The sequence below is a fragment of the Polypterus senegalus genome, chromosome 2, assembly GCF_016835505.1.
Source record: "Polypterus senegalus isolate Bchr_013 chromosome 2, ASM1683550v1, whole genome shotgun sequence".
Taxonomy (NCBI): Eukaryota; Metazoa; Chordata; class Cladistia; order Polypteriformes; family Polypteridae; genus Polypterus; species Polypterus senegalus.
Genome location: NC_053155.1, coordinates 65,042,322 through 65,069,129, shown reverse-complemented (window position 1 = coordinate 65,069,129; position 26,808 = coordinate 65,042,322). Strand labels below are relative to the sequence as shown.

Sequence of the window (26,808 nt, the reverse complement as noted above, 5' to 3'; positions counted from 1 at the left end):
AGGATCACCCAACAAACTAAAGTTTGCCATCTGAATTAGGTTTTAATTCAATTCATATCGCTATCCATTCCAATAAGAGAGCGGAGACTGCAACCATTGCAAAATGCCTGAAAATTCAAATCTCATACCACGACCACAATAAGATACGTTGGGCTGGTCTTGAAACACAGAGGAACCACATAAGACAAATAAAGTAACATTATTCTATCTATTAAAGCAACACTTATCTATTATGATTGTATGTGCCGTTTTGCGTCTTAGTAAAGCTTTTTGACACTTATTACATACAGTTAGGTCCATAAATATTTGGACAGAGAAAACTTTTTTCTAATTTTAAATGAAACAACTCAGATGCAGTTGAAGTACAGACTTTCAGCTTTAATTCAGCGGGGTGAACAAAACGATTACATAAAAATGTGAGGCAACTAAAGTTTTTTTTATAAACACAATCCCTTCATTTCAGGCGCTCAAAAGTAATTGGACAATTGACTCAAAGGCTATTTCATGGGCAGGTGTGGGCAAGTCCGTCGTTATGTCATATCAGTTAAGCAAATAAAATGCCTGGAGTTGATTTGAGGTGTAGTGCTTGCATGTGGAAGATTTTGCTGTGAACAGAAAACATGTGGTCAAAGGGGCTCTCCTTGCAGGTGAAAGAAGCCTTCCTTAAGCTGCAAAAATAGAAAAAACCCATCTGAGAAATTGCTACACTATTATGAGTGGCAAAATCTACAGTTTGGTACATCCTGAGAAAGAGCAAGCACTGGTGAACTCAGCAACACAAAAAGACCTGGACGTCCACGGAAGACAACAGTGGTGGATGATCGCAGAATCATTTCCATGGTGAAGAGAAACCCCTTCACAACAGCCAACCAAGTGAACAACACTCTCCAGGGTGTAGGCATATCGATATCCAAGTAAACCATAAAGAGAAGACTGCATTAAAGTAAATGCAGACAGTGCACTGCAAGGTGCAATCCACTCATAAGCCTCAAGAATAGAAAGGCTAGATTGGACTTTGCTAAAGAACATCTAAAAAAGCCAGCACAGTTCTGGAAAAACATTCTTTGGACAGATGAAACCAACATCAACCTCTACCGGAATGATGGCAAGAAAAAAGTATGGAGAAGGCGTGGAACAGCTCATTATCCAAAGTATACCACATCATCTATAAAACACGGTGAAGGCAGTGTGATGGTTTGGGTGTGCATGGCTGCCAGTGGCACTGGGACACTAGTGTTTATTGATGATGTGACACAGGACAGAAGCAGCCGAATGAATTCTGAGGTGTTCAAAGACATACTGTCTGCTCAAGTCTAGCTAAATGCAGTCAAACTGATTGGGTGGCGTTTCATGACACAGATGGATAATGACCCAAAACATACAGCCAAAGCAACCCAGGAGTTTATTAAAGCAAAGAAGTGGAAAATTATTGAATGGCTAAGTCAGTCACCTGATCTTAACCTAATTGAGCATGCATTTCACTTTTTGAAGACTAAACTTCGGACAGAAAGGCCCACAAACAAACAGCAACTGAATGCTGCTGCAGCAAAGGCCTGGCAGAGCATTAAAAAAGAGGAAACCCAGCATCTGGTGATGTCCAGGAGTTAAAGACTTCAGGCTGTCATTGCCAGCAAAGGGTTTTCAACCAAGTATTAGAAATGAACATATTATTTCCAGTTATTTAAATTTGACCAATTACTTTTGAGCCCCTGAAATAAAGGGATTGTGTTAAAAAACACTTTAGTATCCTCATATTTTTATGCAATCGTTTTGTTCAACCCACTGAATTAAAGCTGAAAGTCTTCAACTGCATCTGAGTTGTGTCATTTAAAATTCATTATGGTAACGTACAGAACACAAACATTAGAAAAAAAGTTGTCTCTGTCTAAATATTTGTGGACCTAACTGTATATTACAAAATGTAGTGTAATACAAGAAAAAGTGTGAAGCTTGCCTATTAAACAAAAGAACATAATTAAAATGGAATTCAAGATATCAATGTTATCTGATGGCCTGAGAAAATCGAAGATCACAGAAAGGTATGCCTGAAATAAATATACATTATTGATGCACAAAACTGGGAAGGTCAAACCAAAACTTCTGTCCTAATAAGTAAAAGCTTAATAAAGATAATTGTTGCCAAAGGTTCAGCAACTTGTCAGATAATTTACACGTATGACATATGATGACATGACTGAGCCAAAACTGGTATTATTAATGAGAGGTATGATTTATTATGCTATCAGGAAATTGCTGAAAGTGACAGTTGAGTTCACAGTTTAAAAAATAACATGGTGTAATTGACTTAATTGGAAATGGGATCATATTTTTAGCTTTAAAATGAACTACAATATAGTTTTTCACTGACTGGCAATTCCTTTCAATTAAAATTTGAAACAAACTTGTAATGCACTTATGCTGCTTATTTTAAAATATTGTGTATTACCTAAGAAATTAAAATAACATGAATTAAAATTCTGTAATAAAATACAACATCCACTTCCACCCTTCAATAATAAAAACTCAATTAAAAAAAAAGAAACTAGCTGCACAATCTGTTTATGAAATGGAGGAAACCGGCAATAGATTACAACATTAAGGCATTATATTTACACATAAAACAACCAACAAAAGTAACAAACAAAAGTTTGTTCCTAATATATGTTAACCGGTATCTCTTTCAACTTGACCTATGAATCAATGTTGGTGTGATTTCCCTTGCTTTTGCCAGCAGGTACTAGCTAGTACATCCTAGACACTGGATAGTTAAAGTTTATATACTGTATGTCACCAAAGGTATTACTGCAGTCACTGATCACCATGGAGTTCTGGGGCTACCGTCTCTGGCTGTTTTTGTTTCAGATGGCTGAGGCGACTTTTTACTGCCAACACAATTTTTCTTTACTAACATAATCTATATATCTATATATATCTATATATATATCTATCTATATATATATATATATATCTATATCTATATATATCTATATCTATATATCTATATATATATATATATATATATATATATATATATATATATATATATATATCTATATCTCTATCTCTATCTCTATACATATATATATCTATCTATATATCTATATCTATCTATATAATTCACCAAGGGCATGCAAGTCACTGAGGGCGCATAAGACAGTGAGCACAAGCAAGACAGAGTCCCGTCCACCAACTCTAAGACCATGGGATACACTCGACAGAGCCCCGCCTGCCAACTGTAACCCTCCTACTGCGTCATGGGATATGCACGACAGAGCCATGCACGTCAACTGTGACCGTCCTCCTGAGTCCAGTGTCGCTCTCGAGGAACGCAACAACTCACCAAACACAGCCTCAGTCGCTTTCGTCTGTGCAAGTCCAGATGCACCTCTGAGCCACGTTGACTTTACACCGCACACAAGTCAGAGAGCCATAATCGGTACTTTAGAGCCCCGCCCACCAACTCTAAGGGCCCGCAATACATAGAGCCCCACCCACCAACTCTAAGACAAAGGGATATGCACAAATTTAGTGTATAAATTGATATAAATAATTGCATGTAAACGAATACTGTTTAAAACGTTTTTTCATCAGAAAACCCGGTTTCCACGTCTACCTGTATTAGTTTAAATGGCACTTTTACCACTCGCAATAGGGCGAACATGCTGACTTATCATGTCGATTGGGCAACACAGTGAATGCGGCGTCTATCTATATATGTTTATGTTTTCCGTAGCCCGCTACAGGAAGGTACTCTATCGACCATTGGCCCTGGTTTCGCTCTTTGCTATTCTAGTTATACTGCGACGGTGGTTTCCTAAGCCTTTGTTATACTGAATTCCTTTCTCACCGTTTTCCGTTACTATTCTTACACCGCTGTATGCTACGGCAGGCGTCGGCTAGTTTAAATTAAATTAGTTTCTACTATTCTTCATTAGTCACTATAGTCCAATTAGTCTCTTCTAAAACATCACTTAAGATTACTCATTTTTTAAATACACACACATAACAAACTTAAATATAATACCTTGAAGTGGTGGTGCTATTTAATTTATGTTTTTGATGATATAAATCAAACATTTAAAACATAGGAAAAAAAACAACAATATAAAAATAAAACATCACACTCTCCCTAGAAAATTAACATTTACTTATTTGGCTGATGCCTTTATGCAACATTTATAATACAATTGGTAAAAGTCCTTGGTCTACGCTTAAATTTGTAAAAGAGATATCAGAAAAGAGGTATCAGAAAAGCAAATTAGGAGTCGAGGTTAGAAAAAAAAAAATTGTTGACCATCTGCTAACCAGCTCCTGACCTAGGGCTTCATGCATAACGCCGTGCATAGATTTTGCACTATAACATAGCGTTCTCACAGATTGATGCATCTGGATTTTTTTGTGCGTAAGCACATTTCCGCTTTTGCGCTTACGTCAACTCCTCCGAGAATTACACCTCTTTGAATATGCAAATCAATATAAATAGCCCTTAAGCTCAGCCTTCTGTGAAAAGGCAATGGCAAAAGCAAAAGAGAAAAATTGAAGAATTTCAGCGAATACCAATTGGAGGCAAGGAAAAACATACTATTTGTTAGTTTAAACAGTGGTATAAAAAACAAATGGAAGTTTTCGATTGACATAGCGTGTAGGAGAAATTCGAAAGCTCAAATTCACAAAGTCGCAATGTGTCCAAAATAAAAAAGAAGTTGTCACATATCAAAGTCGCCGTGAAAAGACGAGTCGTAGTCCACCGTCTGAGTGTCATATAAAAGCTTATTAGGGTACAGAGGAAAAAAATAGGCACACAATGGGGAAAAAAGCATGAAATGTCAACTTTAATCTCTAAATGTCCACTTTAATCACGTAATTTATTTTGTCATTAAAGCAGATCATCAACTTCATCTTAAAATCGTTTAATTTACAAGTTTCTCAGATCCCATCGTAACTAAAGTAGCACGTAAATGCTTTGTTTTGTATTTAATCTTCTATGTGCTCTGTGTGTGAATCACTGCGTGCTTCCAGACTTTCTCTTCCTCTGACAGGACACAGAATACATTACATTCATGATATTAAAGCTCTTTGAATACTTAAAATACTGAGATGTATACATGATATAATTTTCATGATGATAGGAGTTAAAAGCATGTTATTAAAACATGAGAACAAGGTGGCGCAGTGATTCTTCATGTCTCACGCAAGACCATTGCTCTTACACAGCTTCTGACTCTAGACTCAGCGAACCCTATAACTTATCAGGGGAATACCTCCAAAGCATTCTGTAAAGCCTCTTCTATGGTTGGGAATTTTTTCTGGACACCATAGAGCCATCCTTATATAGCCATCTATTCTTCTCAGTAACCCTCAGTTATCCTTTAAAGGTACAGTTGATTCCTACATAACTTATTCTTCCTAATATACAACATTAGTCCACATATAATACAGGAAATCAAGTTTCTGCCACCTACTGGAAACTGTTACTATACCCCATTATTAAATCCCCAATTGCAGTTTTCCTATTCATGTGCTTCTGCACTATTAACTGGCAAAATGTTATGGTGTGACTATTACCTGGAGGCATTCATTTTAAATATTAAAACAGATTCCAACACAATTATAGTGCTAGTCTACAGACCACCAGGGCCATATTCATTGTTCATGACTGAATTTAGCAACCTTCTGTCTGATTTGGCTATAAATTATGATCACGTAGTTCTGATGGGGGATTTTAATGTACACATTGATGTGGAAACTGACACTTTTAGCAAATGTTTTACTTATTTGTTAAATTCAGTAGGATTTTGTCAGATTGTCAAAGGTCCAACTCATAATCATAACCACAAATTAGATTTAATTATAACTTACAAAGTTGAAATTCAAAATTTAAATATTACTCCATTAAATGTAGTTATTTCCGATCACTTCTTAATTACATTTGATTTAGTTCTGCCCATGCCAGCGCTCAGAGATTAAAACAAAGACAGTGCGACATCTAGATTGTAATTCTGCTTCAAAATTTATAGATACCTTGAGTAAGTCGAGTGTAATTGTGGAAAACCATTTAGATCAGTTAACATCAAATGTAAACGTGGAAAACAATTTAGATCAGCTAATATCACATTATAATGTGACCTTGAGAGATGCTCTGGACACAGTGGCTCCCCTAAAAACAAAACTGATCAAAGCACATAGAAACTCTCCCTGGTTTAATGAAAATACTCAAGCTCTTAAATTGAGTGTCGAAAACTGGAGCGCAGATGGAGAACAACAAAGCTACATGTCTTTCAAATTGCATGGACAGAGAGTGTTAAAAATATAAAAAGCCCTCTTTAAAGCTGCTCAGAATACTATTCTACATTAATAGATAGCAATAATAAAAATCCTAGGGTACTTTTAGAGCAGTGGCTAAATTAACAAATGGAATTCAGATCAACAGTGCAAAATACCAACAGATATTAGCAGTACAGACTTTATGAACTTCTTCAATGAGAAAATTAAAAATATAAGATCCCAGATCTCAGCATCACAGTACAAACCAAATACTAGCTTAGCAGACCCTGCCACATTGCATTCAGCACTTTAGTAATTTTAATCCTGTAACTCACCAGGAAGTCTTAACTTTAATTACTAAAATGAAGCCCACTACTTGTTCCCTAGATCCAGTGCCAACAAAACTAGTAAAAGTGCAATGGATGTTCTTGCAACCGTTATCAATAGTTCATTACTGCATGGCACATACCTGATGCACTAAAAGTGTCAGTCATTAAACCTTTACTTAAAAAGTCAGACCTAGACCCACACATACTAAATAACTATAGGCCTATTTCAAATTTACCATTTCTCTCTAAAATACTAGAAAAGTAGTCGCCAGTCAGCTTCAGTCACACCTTACGCATTACAATTTATTTGAGAAATTCCAGTCTGGCTTTCGCACTGGTCATAGTACAGAAACGGCACTAACACGGGTTGTAAATGACATTCTGATATCCTCTGATGAAGGAAATTCCACTGTAATTATGTTGTTGGACTTAAGTGCAGCATTTGACACCATTGACCATTCTATTTTACTGCACAGGCTAGAAAGCGATGTTGGGCTTACAGGCCCGTGCTCGCTTGGTTCAGTTCTTATTTATCAAATCGATTCCAGTATGTACAGAAATGTGCAGACAGTACTCCATCATTATACACAGAAGTTCAATATGGTATGGTGTCCGCAGGGCTCAGTACTGGACCTTTACTGTTTTCACTTTACATGCTTCCACTGGGATCTCTCATTAGGAAACATAATGTTAATTTTCACTTTCGTATGCAGATGACACCCAGTTATACCTTTCATTTAAATCAAATGAAGTTTCTCCGATGTTGTCTTTAATTAGTTGTGTTAGTGAATTAAAGGAATGGATGAATGAGAACTACTTGTCTTTAAATACAGATAAAACAGAGATGTTAATTGTTGGAGGGAATGGCGCTGATCACAGCAATATTTTGTCGTCATTTAACTCAGTTGGAATCCCAATTAATTTTACTGAATCAGCCCGCAATCTAGGAGTTATCTTTGACTCTAGCATGTCATTTAAAGCACATATTACAAAGTCGTCCAAAACATGTTTTTCCATCTTAAAAATGTTAGGAAATTAAGGCTTTCTAAATAAACAGGATTGTGAGAAATTAATTCATGCATTTATCTCTAGTAGGATTGACTACTGCAATGCGGTGTTCACTGGCTGTTCAAACTGTTCTCTATACAGCCTCCAGTTAATCCAAAATGCGCTGCAAGAATTATTACAAGAACAAGAAAATATGAACACATAACCCAGTTCTTAAATCTTTACACTGGCTCCCAGTTAAGTTTAGGGCAGATTTCAAAATCCTCCTTTTAACATATAAAGCATTAAATGGCCAAGGTCCGCTTACTTGTCTGAACTTATCATGACTTACAAACCTGAGCACATTAAGATCTCAAGATGCCGGTCTGCTTAGGATTCCAAGGATTAATAAAATAACAGTGGGAGGTCGAGCTTTTAGTTACAGGGCCCCTAAACTGTGGACTGGTCTTCCTGCTTCCATAAGAGATGCCCCTTCAGTCTCAGCCTTTAAATCCCGGCTGAAGACTCACTACTTCAGTTTAGCATATCCTGACTAGAGCTGCTGATTAACTGTACATAATGCATCTCTGTTGTTAGTCATTAGCACTATAACATAAGTAACATGATAATTATATTTGAATACTAACCCTCACCTATTCTGTTTCTTTTCTCGGTACCCAAATGTGGCAATTGGTGCCACGGCCCACCTGCCAAGTTGTTTGCCTGCCTATGGTAAAGTCATCCCTGATGGAGGATCACAGGAATCATGGGAAAGAGGGGTTCTTTCATCGGAGCAATGTTTCAGCCGTGGCATGGCCAAATGGGGAGGCAGCTAGATGGATGAGGTCTCCAGGACTCTAAAAATATCCAAACCTAATTATGTCATATCATCTACTGTTAAACCGTACTTCTAAAATTTTTATTATTATGCTGTATTAAGGAATTGTTCTGTTCTGTATATTGTATTGACCCCCTACTTTTGACATCCACTGCATGCCCAACCTACCTGGAAAGGGGTCTCTCTTTGAACTGCCTTTCCTGAGGTTTCTTCCATTTTTCCCTACAAGGTTTTTATTGGGAGTTTTTCCTTGTCTTCTCAGAGAGTCAAGGCTGGGGGCTGTCAAAAGGCAGGGCCTGTTAAAGCCCATTGCGCCACTTCCTGTGTGATTTTGGGCTATACAAAAATAAACTGTATTGTATTGTATTGTATTGTATTACCTCTGCCCTGAAGAACTTCCTTTTGCTACCTGCAGCCTGCTGTAGTTAATCGCTATACCAACTTAAACTAGAATAAAACAAGATATTACATCAGACATTGGTTAGATTTTATTTGTAGATAATAGATGTCACCATGCGCTATTCTGCTTGTATTACATTATTGCATATTTTAATATATAGGATGCACCTCTACTACACCTACCTGACCTTTTCCATGCTCTGAATAAACTCTCTGCTTCTTCAGAGGTTTAAGTTTGAGATATCTGCATGTCCACTGCAACTAATAAAAATAAATTGGGGTCTCATACCACAAGTTCTCTATAAAGATCAATCCCTGTTTTCACAAGTTCGATTCTGAGCTTTTACTTCAAAGATCTATACCTTTGTCTGCAGAATTCACTTTGATTTTTGAGAACACCTTTCTAGACTACATGCTGAGGATGCAGCTGTCCAGACAAACATACTTACCCCCTTCTTTTCTTTCAATTATATCTCTTAAACCTCTTGGAAATTCTCTTTATTGCCACAAACTAATTAGCATAATAACTGCACAGTTCCACTATAAAATATCATTCTTTGCGACTTGCTCTCTTAAATATTTTTATACCGGTGAGCATCTATAATCTGAAATTCTAAAATCCAAAATGCTCCAATATGTAAATCTTTTTGAATGCCGATTTGACGCCACCTATGTTGCCTCTATTTTTTTTTTTTTTTAATGCCGAGCAGATGTGACAACATATGTGCAGATTCCAAAAAGATTTATTCATTTTGATCAGGGGGTCTGGTCCTCTGTGAAGCACGGAGTATCACAATGCTATGACACATGATTGACAACCTTTTGGTGATTTGGGGAGAGGAGTTGTTGGGTCTGGGGGTGATGGTTCTTTCCTGTGAAGCAGCATAAAGTTAGGAAACAAGATTGACAACTGAGGTTAGGATCCCGGGCACATTGCTTCAATTATGTTAGGAAAACTTGACATTACTGCAAATTTCCTTTTTATGTTGGCAAAAAAATTTTTATGTTTGTTCACCTGTACCATATGTAATCTGAATGTAGTGACTCGTTGATCAGTTAATGACTTTCAGCATAGTAGGTATGATGGAGGGAAGGTTGGCTACGTATCGTGTTTTTCAAAGGGTGTTCAGTTTTCTGTAGCACTTTTCAGTTGTTTGAAAATGCTGTAGGATTTATTGCCAGAACGAAAAAGTATGACCACACAACACCTGTTCTTTAAGCCTTTACACTGGATTACAATTAAGTTTAGGGCTGACTACAAAATCCTTTTCCGTGCATATAAAGGCCTCATTTCCTATCTGAATTTATCCTTAGGTACAAAGTGGAGCAAACATTATGATCTTAAGATGGTGGTCTACTATAGATTCCAACGATTAATAAAAGAACAGTAAGAGTTCAATATTCAGCTGATGTATGGTGAGTACTTGTGTACCAAATGTTAAGTCTGCAGCTAGAAAAAAAAGCTAGGCATAAAAAACAAAAAACAGAATCTGCACTATCAAGATACAGAGATAAATGAAAGTGCCATAAGTAATTTGAAGATAGATTTGTTATTTGGATGATTTCCTCAACTGAAACAAACTCTTTTCAAACAAAAATGACAAGGTCTGTATAACTTACAAGTAAAAAGGGGTTATTTCCCTTATTAGCGGGGACTTCGCTCTTTTCCTTACTTACTTACCTGTTTCATATAAGCATAACACATGGTTTCAGCAACTCTTTTGCCTTCATCATAGCATGCTCTGGGGCCAATTGGATTAACGTGACCCCAATAATCTTCACTCTGAGGATGCACCTCTGGATCTATTTTGAAAACAAACATAATTGCTATAAATATAGTGTAACTTGATAGTTTGTGAAGCCTTAATGTGTTTTTTTTTTATTTATATTTCTATGTGGCCTAAAAGATAATACAAAGTAATTCTTACAAAGAAAAGTTAGATATAGTGTGTATAAACACCCAACCACCCACACACTATTGAGACTATAATAATAAACAATTTTTAGAACTGTTATCAAGTATAATAAAATACTGAGGAACTGTGATCCAACTGTATTTATTTATGGTGTTTTATAAACTTTCTACTGTATAAATTCCACTACAAAAATAAAAGTGATACACAATTTCAGTATGTGATTTGCAATTTCAAATGGACTGGGCTGACATTATGCAATCCTATAATATTACCATATTACTGAAACATGAAAATGTTTTCTTCAAAACCATGTGCACTTAGTAAGAAAATGAAAACAGATTTCTAATCATAAATCCAACTATAAAAGACTTTTTTTTAGATTTTCTACAATGTAAATAAAAGGATTAAAAATACCTAAAATATCTTGATTCATTTTAACAAAATTCACAAGTACCTACTTGTTACCCATTCATTAATAAGAACAAATGCATGCAGCATAACAACTTAAATAACATTCAAAGCAAATCACACAAAAATTCTCCAATAATCTTGCTTTATCTATTTTAACCCTGAAAGATTAAAATCATTAACTGCCTCAGAATGCTAAAGTAAATTTTCCAGAGAAAACTTTTAAAAAATATATGTGATCTGAAACAAAAACATATGGCATATGTCAATAAACAGCTTAATAATTATTGATCATACTACATAAAACAATAGTTTTACAACCAATAACAACTGTGCTGTTAACTAACTGTCCACTAGTAAAAAGTTTGTACCTCAGTTTTATTATTTGGCTACCCACAATTCCATCAATGAAGCAATTATCACGCAATACAAAAAAGTAGCTTTCTTAGAGTTTATTTGGCTAATGTAAAACAAACAAAATGTGCTGCTGCGGGTTCTGACATTTTTTACTGTGGTAAAGTATGCAACTTTCATATGACAGTTTTTAAAAAATTCATGTTTCACATTAAGCATCTTTTTCCACAATATTACTCTGAAAACCAAACTGAATCCAAAACCTTTATTTGCAAGTGGACAGAGTATTTGGTGCACCAACCTCTGTAGTAGTTTCTGATATGCCTTCTACTCAGATGTTGAAGCAATGCTTTTTGTTATGCAAGTATCAATAAAATGCATTGGTTTCAAATACACAAAGATGGCACACTATACATATTAGCTCTTTTTCACATATTTCTATTCTTAACAAGATGAAAAAAAGCAAAAATATCCAAATACTTGTCTTCATAATGTAGTGAAAATCTTTTCTGTATTGTTCCCCAATATTATTCAAAATACAGCCAAGTGCTACAAAATACAGTTTTTTCATTTTTTTTTTCCACACTGAATTTGCCATCTCATAACTCACCCCTACCTGAGCTACCCATTTCTGTTTGTTGCTCTCCATTACTTTGTATTGCACCATTGTTTACCTCTTCCTGGTATGTCTAAAAAACACACCGATTACATACTGTATGTGCTGCAATACTTAAAGTGAGGACACACAAAGGGCACCCTATCCAGTTACAGGTGACTGATTTGTTGTCAATAATATAGAATACAAAGATGGAGAAAGCATCAAAGGCAGAAAATATAAATATTTGTAATATGTACATAAGAAGACTGTGAACATGAAATCAAATCTGGACATTAGCATTGATTTACAAATATAACCTTTGAAACTCTAAGAAAGAGACAAAATTCAGCATTAGCTTTTATTAGCTAGAAAGCATTTATGAAACACAATGAGATACTCATTCATTAAATAAACTACAGTAACAAAATGTGATTAAAAAAAAATCACTAATAACTGAGATTAATCCATTGTCCTTACCTCCATATACTTCTGAAGTAGATGCTAACAGAAGTCGGGCTCCCACACGTTTTGCTAAACCTTGAAATAAAAAGAAACTAACAATAAGGAAAAGAAATCAACGTGGGCACAGCAAAACCATAATTCTGACTTATATAAAGAGACCGAAGTTACATCCTGAAAGTTTAATCACTGCAAGGAATGGCTTAAACTATTGTAGAATTTGGAGTAAGAGGGTATGCTTTTGTTTCAGTTTTTAGTACTGTTACATTAGTCAATAATTGCATATAAAGGAGCAATATCTTTGTGCATCTTTAAATATGGCCAGAAACTATAAATTAAGAAAAACAAGACAATTAAAAGAATGGCATGTTTTACTCTGTTAAAAGGAATCAATCCTATTTGCAGAAATAACCATAGGCTTCAAAATTCTAAAAGGCACTGAGAAGTCTGATGCAGCAGAACTCTTTAATTTAATTCTCAAGGGCTCCAGTGGAAATTGGGGGTGGGGTGGGGGGGGGAATACATTCAAGACAGAATTCAGAAGGTATGCCTTCACAGAAGGGCTCATAGGGGTTTGACAAAAATAATTCATATAATTGAAGCTGAAACATTGATAAATAGACAGCTTAGCTATTAGTTTATCAAATAAGTTTGCTTTTAAAAATAATTACTCTAACAATTAAAACACTATTTTATAGAAGTACTGTATTATGACGAATGTATTTCTCTGATGACTTGGAAAAGCAATCAAAAAACAACTGCAGAATTACAGAAAAATAGTTTTGCTTTACAAAAATAAGGTAAGTATACTGAGTGGTTCATACAAGATAAAAAAAATAATTAATTAATTGTAACATCCTGTTAGTTTATAGTGTATAGATGATCAAAAAAGTAGATTTTCGATTATCAGCAAAAACTGCTGCTACAGCTTAACTTCAATTGTGTAAAAATACTATCAGGGTTAAACGATGAGAAAATATCAATCATGTCCTACCACAATCACCACTTACCTGACCAAACTAGAAGGATCCTGAATTCTAAGGGAAAATATATGAAAGGCGAAAAAATCCCACGACCTTAATATCTATTACGACGAGTACAGGTTTTCTTACAGTCCATCAAAAATATCTGTATTTACTACCTGTATTGATGAGTAGCATCAAATCAAAAGGTTCTTAGCCTAAATCCATATACTGTATGCTTTATGAGAATGAAATCTGAAATCAAAGTCTCCACAAAAATAAAAATGTTTAAATTGTTCTTATTTCTTTACAATGGCTGGTTTCTTGCAAAAATGTTATGAACTAAAGTTAACTTTATTAATTTTTAAAACAACCAGACTTGTCAGTCAGATTCTTTTTCTTTTATTTTACAAAATATTTAAAAACAAATGAAAATATGTTGAGGAAATTTTAGTTTGACTAATATCTAAAAAGGCAACAGTCCTGGTTTAATGGATTTGTATATTCAAGGAACTTTAAATTTAAATAAATTGTGAACTGACTTTTCCATTTTTATAAACCTTGAATTGTATATTTAATTATCCACTAAATACTTAAGTGTTTTAAAGAAGAAATGGACTGACAGTGAGGGGAAGAATTCAGTCTAGAGGTGGGAGTAGAGTTAGAGTTAAGGCTGACAAGCAGTAGGAAGTGTTCAAAGTCATATGAAACATGTAAGATTTAACTGTACATTGACCTACTTTTTCAGCCCTTTAAGGATGTATCTCTTGTAAAATCTAACTGATTTCAAAAAATCAAAACACAGCAAATATAGCATGCAAATAAATACTATTTAATAATGTCTTTCTTTTTAAATATTTTTTCACAGCAAAAATTACCTGGTGCCTCATGTATAAATGGTGCGTACGCACAGAAATGTTGCGTAAGAACTTTTCCACGTTCAAATCGCGATGTATAAAACCTACACTTGGCGTAAAGCCACGCACTTTTCCACGGTACCTCATGCCTTGTCGTACGCAAGTTCTCCGCTCGGTTTTGCAAACTGGTGGCACCCAGCGTCAAAGCAATGCTACTGTTCTTGTGTGATTACTCATTATTTTCATGACGCGGCTTTATAAATACACAGAAACTAACTGCATATTGTTTATCAGTGTAACGCATCTGATTGTAATTAACTCGTAACAATATAATGGTCCAGGGAACAGCCATAGTATTCCAAATACCATAACTGCTTTAGCGTTGTTACTCTCACTTCTTCTTCTTCTTCTTTCAGCTCCTCCCGTTAGGAGTTGCCACAGCGGATCATCTTTTCCATATTACTCTCACTGCACGACTCTGAGTATTTATATCACTGTATCTGAGTGTGAATCACAGCAGCAGCTGATCGGAAAGAGAATTATCGGTATACAGCTTTAAGGACACGCTGTCTCAGCCACTGCACAACGTTTTAAAGCCTCTCCTGTACAGACCTCGCGGTTCAGAAACAGTTTAATCCCAAGAACTTTAAATGCACTCAATCAATTGCTCCTTGTAGAACGGTTTGTACTTATAAGTACAATCACCCCACTGTAAACTTGCACTACAGTTATAATATCTCACAACCTGGGCCACTTTATAAAGCGCGTATTTACATATGATGACGATATCATTTTTAAGGTGAAATGCAGCAAAATATGTTTGTTAAATTATACACATAAAACTTTAACTTCATTTAAATAATCTATATTCTTCACTGGGAGTGTCGTGAAGGATAAAATAATTAAACATGTACTACGAAGATATTTCAATGTTCTTTAAACGTTTTGAAGAATCGGCGCTAAGCTTACAGATGGCTTAACGTCTATTACAGAGCTGATTGTATGGCGATCGGTTACTTGGGGAAAGAAAAGCAAGGACTCTTGGGCGCCAATATATATTTAATATAAAACAGAAAGAAAATAACAACACAGCTAAAACACAGCGACAAATATCGACAAAAGATAAATGCTTGTCATGAGCACGAGGCTCATGAAACACATGTTTAATAATGTGCTTTAGCTCCTATCATCATGAAAATGACATCACGTATACATCTCAGTATTTTAGTTATTCAGAGAGCTGTAATATCACAAATGTAATGGACTCTGTGTCCAGTTGGAGGAAGAGAGACAGTTTAAGAAGCAAGTAATGATTCACACACAAAGAGCACATACGATTAGAAGATCAAATACAAAACAAAGCATTTAACGTGCTACTTTAATTACGATGTGATTTGAGAAACTGGTTAATTAAACGATTTTAAGATGAAGTTTATAATGTTCTACTAAATGACAAAATAAACTACGTGATTAAAGTGGAAATGTCGAGACTGAAGTTGACATTTTGTGCTTTTTCCCCACCGTGTGCCTTTTTTCTCTGTACCCTAATAAACTTTCATATGACACTCAGACAGTGGGCTTACAACTCTTCTATTCACGGCAACTTTGATATGTGACTTCTTTTTTATTTCCGGCACTGTGCGATTTTGTGAATGTGAGCTTTCAAGTTTCTCCAACACGCTATGCCACTCGATCAACTTCCTTTTGTTGATTATACCACAGTTTATTTGAACAAATAGTATGTTTTTCCTTTGCCTCCACTTCGTATTCGCTGAAATTCTTATATTTTCCCCGTGCTTCTCCCATTGTCTTTTCACAGAAGGCTGCGCTTAAGGGCGATTTATATTAATTTGCATATTGAAATAGGCGTAATTCTGGGAGGATTTGGGGCGTTACATAATGCGCGTGCACCAGCATTAGTTTTCACGCTGATCGGGATTTATGTAGCGGAAGAACGTGGAAGTTAGATGCACAGATTCCTGCATCTGGATTTTTCTGTGCGTAAACACATTTCGGCTTTTGTGCTTACGCCATGTTATAGTGCGAGTTCTACGCACGGCGTTATACATGAGGCCCCATATCATTAACCAAAATCTAGAGTTGTAATTGCTGATAAATAGGGAGAATTGGGTACATATATATACATATATACATATACATATATATACACACATATACATATACAGTATAAACATATATATATATATATATATATATACAGTGGTGTGAAAAACTATTTGCCCCCTTCCTGATTTCTTATTCGTTTGCATGTTTGTCACACAAAATGTTTCTGATCATCAAACACATTTAACCATTAGTCAAATATAACACAAGTAAACACGAAATGCAGTTTTTAAAATGATGGTTTTTATTATTTAGGGAGAAAAAAAAAATCCAAACCTACATGGCCCTGTGTGAAAAAGTAATTGCCCCCTGAACCTAATAACTTGTTGGGCCACCCTTAGCAGCAATAACTGCAATCAAGCGTTTGCGATAACTTGCAATGAGTCTTTTACAGCACTCTGGAGGAATTGTGGCCCACTCATCCTTGCAGAATTGTTGTAATTCAGCTTTATTTGAGGGTTTTCTAGTATGAACCGCCTTTTTAAGGTCATGCCATGGCATCTCAATTGGATTCAGGTCAGGACTTTGACTAGGCCACTCCAAAGTCTTCATTTTGTTTTTCTTCAGCCATTCAGAGGTGGATTTGCTGGTGTGTTTTGGGTCATTGTCCTGTTGCAGCACCCAAGATCGCTTCAGCTTGAGTTGACGAACAGATGGTAGGAAATTCTCCTTCAGGATTTTTTGGTAGACAGTAGAATTCATGGTTCCATCTATCACAGCAAGCCTTCCACGTCCTGAAGCAGCAAAACAACCCCAGACCATCACACTACCACCACCATATATTACTGTTGGTATGATGTGCTCTTTCTGAAATGCTGGGTTCCTTTTACGCCAGATGTAACGGGACATTTGCCTTCCAAAAAGTTCAACTTTTGTCTCATCAGTCCACAAGGTATTTTCCCAAAAGTCTTGGCAATCATTGAGATGTTTCTTAGCAAAACTGAGACGAGCCCTAATGTTCTTTTTGCTTAACAGTGGTTTGCGTCTTGGAAATCTGCCATGCAAGCCATTTCTGCCCAGTCTCTTTCTTATGGTGGAGTCGTGAACACTGACCTTAATTGAGGCAAGTGAGGCCTGCAGTTCTTTAGACGTTGTCCTGGGGTCTTTTGTGACCTCTCGGATGAGTCGTCTCTGCTCTTGGGGTAATTTTGGTGGCCGCCACTCCTGGGAAGGTTCACCACTGTTCCATGTTTTTGCCATTTGTGGATAATGGCTCTCACTGTGGTTCGCTGGAGTCCAAAAGCTTTAGAAATGGCTTTATAACCTTTACCAGACTGAAAGATCTCAATTACTTCTGTTCTAATTTGTTCCTGAATTTCTTTGGATCTTGGCATGATGTCTAGCTTTTGAGGTGCTTTTGGTCTACTTCTCTGTGTCAGGCAGCTCCTATTCAAGTGATTTCTTGATTAAAACAGGTGGGGCAGTAATCAGGCCTGCGGGTGGCTACGGAAATTGAACTCAGGTGTGATACACCACAGTTAGGTTATTTTTTAACAAGGGGGCAATTACTTTTTCATACAGGGCCATGTAGGTTTGGATTTTTTTTTCTCCCTAAATAATAAAACCATCATTTAAAAACTGCATTTTGTGTTTACTTGTGTTATATTTGACTAATGGTTAAATGTGTTTGATGATCAGAAACATTTTGTGTGACAAACATGCAAAAGAATAAGAAATCAGGAAGGGGGCAAATAGTTTTTCACACCACTGTATGTATGTATGTATATATATATATATATATATATATATATATATATATATATATATATATATATATATATACTGTATGTATATGCCCAGGAGGATCGGAGGTGGGCTTGTGCTTCCTCCAGACCGAGAGGGGGCGTCCGTCCTTGCTATGTTGGGGGCCTTGGGTTAAGGGCTTGGAAGCCCAGACCTGTAGGGACCCGTGGCCACTGCCAGGCGGCGCCCCGGTGCCTGGATATCCCAAGAGCCCAGCACTTCCGCCACACTAGGAAGTGCTAGGGGGGAAGACTTTGGAGGACACCCGGAGAGCTGCCAGGAGGACAGCCGGCACTTCTGCCACGCTGGGGGCGTGGCCAAGGGAAGTTTGCCGGGAACACCTGGTGCTCGTCCAGGAATCATATATAAGGGGCCGCCTCCCTTCATTGAGCAGTGGATGTCGGGTGGAAGTGGACAGAGCTGGAGTGAGGACTGGAGGCAGCCTGGAAAGAAAGGCACAGAGACTGTGAGCCCTGGACTTTGGGGAATAGGTGCAAGAGGCACTGGGGTTTTGTGAGCACGGTAACATTGTAAATAGTAGTGTAAATAAACAGTGTGTGGTGATGAACAACATGTCTGTCTGTCTGTGTCTGGGCCAGCGTTCACAATATATATATATATATATATATATATATATATATATATATATATATATATATATATATAAATACATACACATATATATATATATACACATATAAACACACACACACACATACATACATACATACATACATATACACACACACACACACATATACAGTCTTTGGGGTGCAAGCAACTGTTGCTGGGGGTGCCAGAATCCATGAAGGAAGAAAAATGAAAAACATTATTTGTACAAAATCTATTTATTTATCCATTCCTAAATAATTAAATGGGCAGGCTATTTTGTATCAGTGCAATACGCTGCTTGTTAAAAGGGATGACTCCCGCTCTTACGTGCAAGTCTGCGTGGATATTATGTTCAAGTTCTATTTAAATTTTAAATAGAAGGAATTTTTATTTAGTCGACAGAATATTATTCCGGAATAAATCAACTCAAACCTTAAATAACTTATAATATTTTGCTCTCCATAAAAATATATCCTGTCTAAATTATACAAGTTAGAAATAAAGTAAACGTTAAAAGAACAAACATTCAAATGTCTTTACTCTTATGTAATTTTATATAAAAACCAAACTTAAATTTTAAATATCCCAAAAGATTTTGCTCTCCATAAAATATATATCCTGTCAAAATTATACAAATTCAAATATGAACATGGTGCATAACAAAACCTGGAAATATAAATAAAATTTGTTCTTTTCAGCAATAACAAATCAAATCATTCAGTTGTCTTTGCTCTTATGTCATTTTATCAGAGCTGGACGCCTGGCATCTTTTTTTGGCAACAAGTTTGTTTGTTTGGTGTGAGGTTCTGTGTTGTGGAGATTCTCAGGATGGACTGCAGGTGCTCATCAGTGAGGTGACTCCTGTGTGCTGTTTTGTTAGTCTTCATGACTGAGAAGAGCTTCTCACACAGATATGTGCTACCAAACATGCACAAGGTTCGAGCCGCATGTAGGCGGAGCTGGAGCATTTCTGCGGGAATGGAGTGAATAAACTGTGCGGGCCGTGCAGTATCGTACTTTGCCTTCAGTGTGCCATTACACTGCAGCTCAATCACCTCCATCTGAATCTGCACAGGTGCAGTTTCCACATCGACAGCAAATGGGTTGCGAAACAACTCAAAATTCTTTTTTTGTTCTTCAAAGTCACCAAAGCGCCGTGCGAACTCAGTGTGCAGTGCGCTCAGTTTATCAGCAAAGTGCGTGTTGGGAACACCGTTGTGCCGACTTGGTTCAACATTACTTGGCAACAGGGAAAGTGGGGCAAGTTGCACTGGTGCATTTGTGTCTCCCATAAAAGTAGGTTCATTTGAAATCACTTTGTGATTTTGCACGGTAAAAACGTCTGTTGAAGTGTCAGATTCTTCTTTAACTCTTCTGCTTTCTGTATCTTGTGCATTGCATTCAGGTCTTTCAGGTTATCTTGATGTTTTGTCTCATAGTGCCGTCTTAGATTAAATTCTGTAATTACAGCCACATTAGCTCCACAAATGAGACACACGGGTTTACCGGCAATGTCAGTAAACATATACTCAGCCTCCCATCGGTTTTTAAAGGCTCTATGTTCAGAATCACCTTTTCTCTTGGCATCGTGTGGGCTAGCTTCGCAATAACTTGCAGCATCATAAGCTAGACTTGATTAACGCGTAAGTGTTCGGCAAGGCAGCTGAAGCGCTGCATTATGGGATCTGTAGTTTATTGTGTTACCAGCGCTTCATATCCCCGGGCCATTAATAACAATAATACAGTATATAAAATGATCTCGGGGCGGATATAATTACGCGCGGGCGGATGTGGCCCGTGGGCCTTGAGTTTGACACATATGGACTAAATAGAACTTGAAAAGATATATTTTTTCGAATGTGATCGCGCAATTCATATCGAGTTGACGCGCACTACAGTACATCGAGCCCGCGTGCTATTGTGGTTTTGCCTGCGTGCCTCAATAAGTTACCCTCCCCTCGCTCTTACTTTTTTACCGTTCATCTAATGAATACACTGAGTATGGCTTTACCAAAACAATCATTGATCGCGAATAAAGTATCCATTATTCATAAAGCTTCAATTGGTGATCTGTCTTTCTGCGTTAACCGCATATTTTTCATCGTCTCAAACCAAGGGGATGCGAGTAAAATGAATAAAATGCGTGCGTACATACTCAGTGCATCCCCTCTTGGGAATCGAACCTCGGTGCTAGAGGTGAAGCCTCTACTATTGCGCCACGGCGTGTGGTTTATCTATTTGAGCGTAGCAGTGTAATTCGGTTTTTGTTCAGCACTCTTTGGAACTGTTGCTTTTTGTCTGCGCACTGCGTCAGTTCACGTGAGCCGCTGACTATGGTTTTATATGTCACTCTCTCGCTTCTAATTGTTTCACTGCCTTCTTAATTATATAATGCATGTTTTCTTTAGCGCTTTTTGGAGCTACTCCTGGTTTTCTACGTACTGCGTAATTACGTGGGAGGTGTGATGACGTCACACGAAACTCCGCCCCCCACGGCTTTCGAGCTCAACTCCATTACAGTAAATGGAGAAAAATAGCTTCTAGTTATCTGCCCAACTTTTGTAAGGAAGCTGTAAGGAATGAGCCTGCCAAATTTCAGCCTTGTACCTATATACGGGAAGTTGGAGAATTAGTGATGAGTCAGTGAGTGAGTCAGTCAGTCAGTAAGGGCTTTGCCTTTTATTAGTATAGATTGTCCTTGTACAGCACTTTGACCTCAACTCTGTTGTTTTAAAGTGCTGTATAAATAAACAACTGAATGGTTCATTGATCTCAGATATATTTATATGTGAATTCTGATCAGAACAAGTTCTTTTAGCTCCTTTCATCAACTGTCTCAACACCTGGAGTAATATAATACGGATGTTTTTAAAAGTGGTTCATCCTTAGCAAACTTTGACACTGAGGGGGTAAACTCTGCAGCAGGATGTTCTGTTCACGAAACTCTTCTTGCTGGTGCATCTAATGTCACATTCACCATCAACAAAGATTTTAATTTTTAACTCTTTGTTTGACTTGAACACATATGATTTATTAATATCTTCCTATTTGCTGGTATATTTGAATATATTCAGAAATGTGTGAGTAATCAATAGTATACTTAATCAATACTATAATAAAGGACATTTTTGAGAAAACTAATTTTGTTAAATGGTATTTGATACAGTCTATCTAGTTTTCTAACAGCTACTGACATCACTGTAATTCAATTACAAAATTTAGACTAGGTTAGCCATTTATCAATGTTCTTTCCAGGCAGTTTCTAAAGCTAAAAGAGAGCAATGCAATTACAGTTCTTACCCAACATGTTTAACGTTCCAATGGTATTTGTCTTCAATGTCTTAATAGGGTTGTACATATAATTTGGTGGTGATGCAGGAGAAGCCAAATGATAGATCTGATCCACTATAAGAGAAAGAAAAAATGTTTGATCAAAATAACTGTACACCTTACATGCTTGTAAAAAATACAGAAAGGTACCAAAATATCTAGTAAAATTCTAATAAAATGATAACCACAAAAGAAAAGACAATTTATGTTTCCAACCTGGCTTCAGGATCCATAATGAAACTAAATCAAAAACAAACCAAAAAAGTAATCCAAATGAACAGACCTCTCATGAAGAGTATTTTTTTGCAATAAAAATTAATCTGTATTTACAAAAATAACTTATTTAAACTGTATTTCAATTTGTAGAATACCGGTGTAATGATAAGCAAACATCACAATAAGATACATACCTTGATTTTAACTGCATGTTATGATATATTTTCAACATAATTGCTGTAATTAACATATATATATATATATATATATATATATATATATATATATATATATATATATATATATATATATATATATATACATATATATATATATATATATACATATATATATATATATATATATATATATATATATATATATATATATATATATATATATATATATATATATATATATATATATATATATATATATATATATATATATATATATATATATATATATATATATATATATATATATATATATATATATATATATATATATATATATACATATATATATACATATATATATATATATATATATATATATATATATATATATATATATATATATATATATATATATATATATATATATATATATATATATATATATATATATATATATATATATATGTTAGGGGTTGCCACAGCGGATCATCTTTTTCCATATTACTCTCACTGCATCACTCAGAAAAGCTGATTGGAAAGAGAATTATCGGTATACAGCATCAAGCACATGCTGCCTCAGCCACGTGTACTATTTGAACTGCTGTCATACGACAAATGCTTCAAACCTTTCCTGTACGGACCTCGCGGTTCAGAAACAGTTTCAGCTCAAGAGCTCTAAACGCACTCAATCAGTCCATCAAGTGCTCCTTGTAGAACCGTTGGTACTTATAAGTACAATCACCTCACTTTAAACTTGCACTACAGTTATAATATTGCACAACCCAAGCCACTTTATAAAGTGCGTATTTACGTATGATGACAATATCATTTTTAAGATGAAATGTGGCAAAATATGTTTATTATATTATACAGATAAAACTTTAACTTCATTTAAATAATCTTTATTGTTAATAATTAAAGGACATGGTGTTGCTGTGTTAGCAAGGATCTGGCGCACCGCTCACGATTGTTCCTGCCTTGCGCTGTATGCTTCACTGGGACTGGTGTGAAGGATAGAATAATTAAACATGTACTACAAAGATATTTCAATGCTCCTTAAAAGTTTTGAAGAATCTGCTTTATAAGCTTACAGATGGCTTAACGTCCATTACGGAGCTGATGTAGCGATCGGATACTTGGAGAAAGAAAAGGAAGGACAGGAATTGGAGGTTAGTACATTTGAAAGAGACAGTACTGCAGGGGTGGCCTTATACAGGTATATCTATATCTATCTCTATAGCTATATACTGTATATCTATACAATATATATATATATATATATATATATATATATATATATATATATAATTCTTTTCACGTTTGAAACAGAAATTATGTATGACCACGCGAAACAGAAATTACGTATGGCCACAGAACATATTATAATACAGGAACTTAACACTTGTTTGTGGACACCATTTTTATATCGTCCGTACGAATTATTATTTGTGTGAGAGTTATTTTACTGATGTTGAAAAGAAGTAAACACAAACACGCCGATCTATCCCATAGAAGTGCGCCCCACGTCGCCCTCTCTCAGCCCTCCAGTGCTGAGCCGTCTGCCGCCAGGCGCGTTCTGACAGTTTCATTTATTCGTCCATGTGACAGTCACGGAAACTGCCACATAACTTTTTTTTTTTTAATTTGCAGTACTTGATAGTAGAAGAGATGAGGAAAACAGCTTTGTGTCTTTCTACTTTTTAACTACGCTGAGCTGTAAACAATGTGAAGGCGACACTGCCTTCAGCAGCAAGGGGTCATGAGAACAAAGTGGACGCTCAGAGGCGCAGAATGTCGGGCTGCTCCGCCGGGTCGAGCACTTCGCAGTTGTGGGCGGCATCCTCTCTAATCACAATGTTTGTGACACTTAAGAGTGCCCCGTTGGCTCCTGGGAGAGTGGAAATCTTTGCGAATGAGTGTGATCGGCTCCATCGAAGCAAAACTCTCTTTGCAAATTGCGCTGCACGACTACTTACTGTCCCTTAAGGTCAGTTCAGGTCACTAAAACCTTGCAACATTCAAGGTTGCTTTTGTGAGGAATTCTTTTAAGAAGATGGAGGGTTTACATCTAAGAATATGTACCGACCTCTTCAAGTTAAGTTTTGGACTTGGGAATTGTTTGGACCTTCTGCCCACTAAGCACGGAACGGCAGTGTCCACATTTCTCAGAATAATTTTTCTCTTAAATCACAGGCATGTAGTGCAAGGTTGTCAGACAGAAATTTGCAAGGTCGCATAGAAAATGTAATTTCTATACCCCACCGGTCGTGTAGCGCCTTTCACAAGGGATCGGCTACTGAGAGATGATCCAAATACATTTAAGCTGCTATTAGTGCTACTTACCTGTTGTGTTATAGCACCTTTAAAATGAACTTTACCAGAAAGCACTTTAGTACTGCTCAATGCATCTTTACTTCTTACAAGTTAATGTTTTACTGTTTAATAATTTAAATACTACATTTTATTTTTTTCCCTTGCACTCAGTGAGCGAAGCCACTGGGTAATCAGCTAGTATTGAATATAAAACAGAAAGAGAAAATAACAACGACACAGCTAAAAATGCAGCGGCAAATTTTGGCAAAAGCTAAAATGATTGTGCCATTAGCACGAGGCGGCTATGCAGTATCCACAACGGACGTGGCCATCCGCCATGTATAAGATACCATATTGACATTGGCGGGCGAAGGAGCCACCGATTCTTTCTCTGCCCAGTGCCGCCACGAGCCTAGAGCCGCCCCGAGTACTGCTGCAATAAATTATTTCATCGAAGGTCACGCACAATCACTGCACCACCTTGTTCCTATTTTTAATAATGTGCTTTAACTCCTATCATCATGAAAATGATATCATATATACATCTCAGTATTTTAGTTATTCAGAGAGCTGTAATATCACAAATATATTGGATTCTGTGTCCTGTCAGAGGTAGACAAAGCCGGTTTAAGAAGCATGTAGTGATTCACAAACATAGAGCACATAGAAGAACACATACAAAACAATGCACTCAACGTGCTACTTTACTTACAATATGATTTGAGAAACTAGTTAATTAAACGATTTTAAGATGAAGTTTATGATGTTCTACTTTAATGACAAAATAAACTATGTGATTAAAGTGGAAATTTCAAGATTGAAGTTAACATTTCGTGCTTTTCCCCCAGTGTGTGCCTTTTCTTTTCTGTGTACCCTAATAAGCTTTCATATGACACTCAGACGGTGGGCTACGACTCGCCTTTTCACAGTGACTTTGATATCTGACAACTTCTTTTTTATTTCGAGCACTGTGCGACTTTGTGAACTTGAGCTTTCAAGTTTCTCCGACACGCTATGTCACTCAAACAACTTCCTTTTGTTGTTTATACCACTGTTTAAACCAACAAATAGTACATTTCTCCTTGCCTCCACTTGGTATTTGCTGAAATTCTTCCATTTTCCCATTGTCTTTTCACAAAATGCTGACCTTAAGGGCTATTTACATTGATTTGCATATTCAAAGAGGCGTAATTCTGGGAGGAACTGGGGCAGGATAGCTGACGCGTGCACGAGCATTACTTTTCACACTGATCGGAATTTATGTAGCGGAAGAACGTGAAAGTTTGCGTACGCACAAATTCCTGCATCTGGATTTTTCTGTGCATGCGTACATTCCCACTTTTGTACTTACACCATGTTATAGTGTGAGCTCTACGCACTGCGTTATACATGAGGCCCCAGGACTGTAAAGACTTGGACCTTCATCCTTTTGCAGAGATATTGAGAGCACCACACACCACTTTCCAGCATTCTAATGAGCCTTTCCCCACCTCAACATGGTCTCCCAATCCATCTACTGACTTCATAAGAAGAGTCACCAGAGACATGAGTGTCATTGCCAAAGTAAGTAAACCTCTCGACAAGGTCAACACTCTCTCCGTAAACAGATACACTGCTGATGGCTGAACCCAAGAAGTCATTAAAGGAGTGGATCTTGTTTTTTACCCAGGACACTCACAAGCCCATACACTCAGAGTTCTCACTCAAAAGGGACTTTCAGAGACACTATTGACCCTGCAAAATTGATAGCATGGTCGGCAAAGTCAAGATCAGTGAATCTCTCTTCACCAACAAATGCCCCACATCCGCTGGACCCCACGACGCTGCTCAACACCCAGTCCATGCAAGCACTGAACAAAGTAGGAGCAAGAAAACACTCCTGACGAAGCACAGAATCAAATGGGAAAAACACAGAGGTTC

General features: G+C 36.5%; 1 protein-coding gene across 3 annotated transcripts in view; it reads right to left on the bottom strand.

The window, feature by feature from the left end:
- uxs1 (UDP-glucuronate decarboxylase 1) overlaps positions 1 to 26,808 on the bottom strand; it is a 151,859-nt gene that overhangs the window by 35,343 nt on the left and 89,708 nt on the right. For all 3 annotated transcript variants that reach the window (XM_039743859.1, XM_039743860.1, XM_039743861.1), the window contains 3 exons: positions 22,151 to 22,255; positions 12,571 to 12,630; positions 10,499 to 10,620 (listed from right to left, as the gene is read on the bottom strand). In XM_039743859.1, the coding sequence (XP_039599793.1) occupies positions 10,499 to 10,620; positions 12,571 to 12,630; positions 22,151 to 22,255 (287 nt within the window). The remainder of the gene's footprint in view (positions 1 to 10,498; positions 10,621 to 12,570; positions 12,631 to 22,150; positions 22,256 to 26,808) is intronic.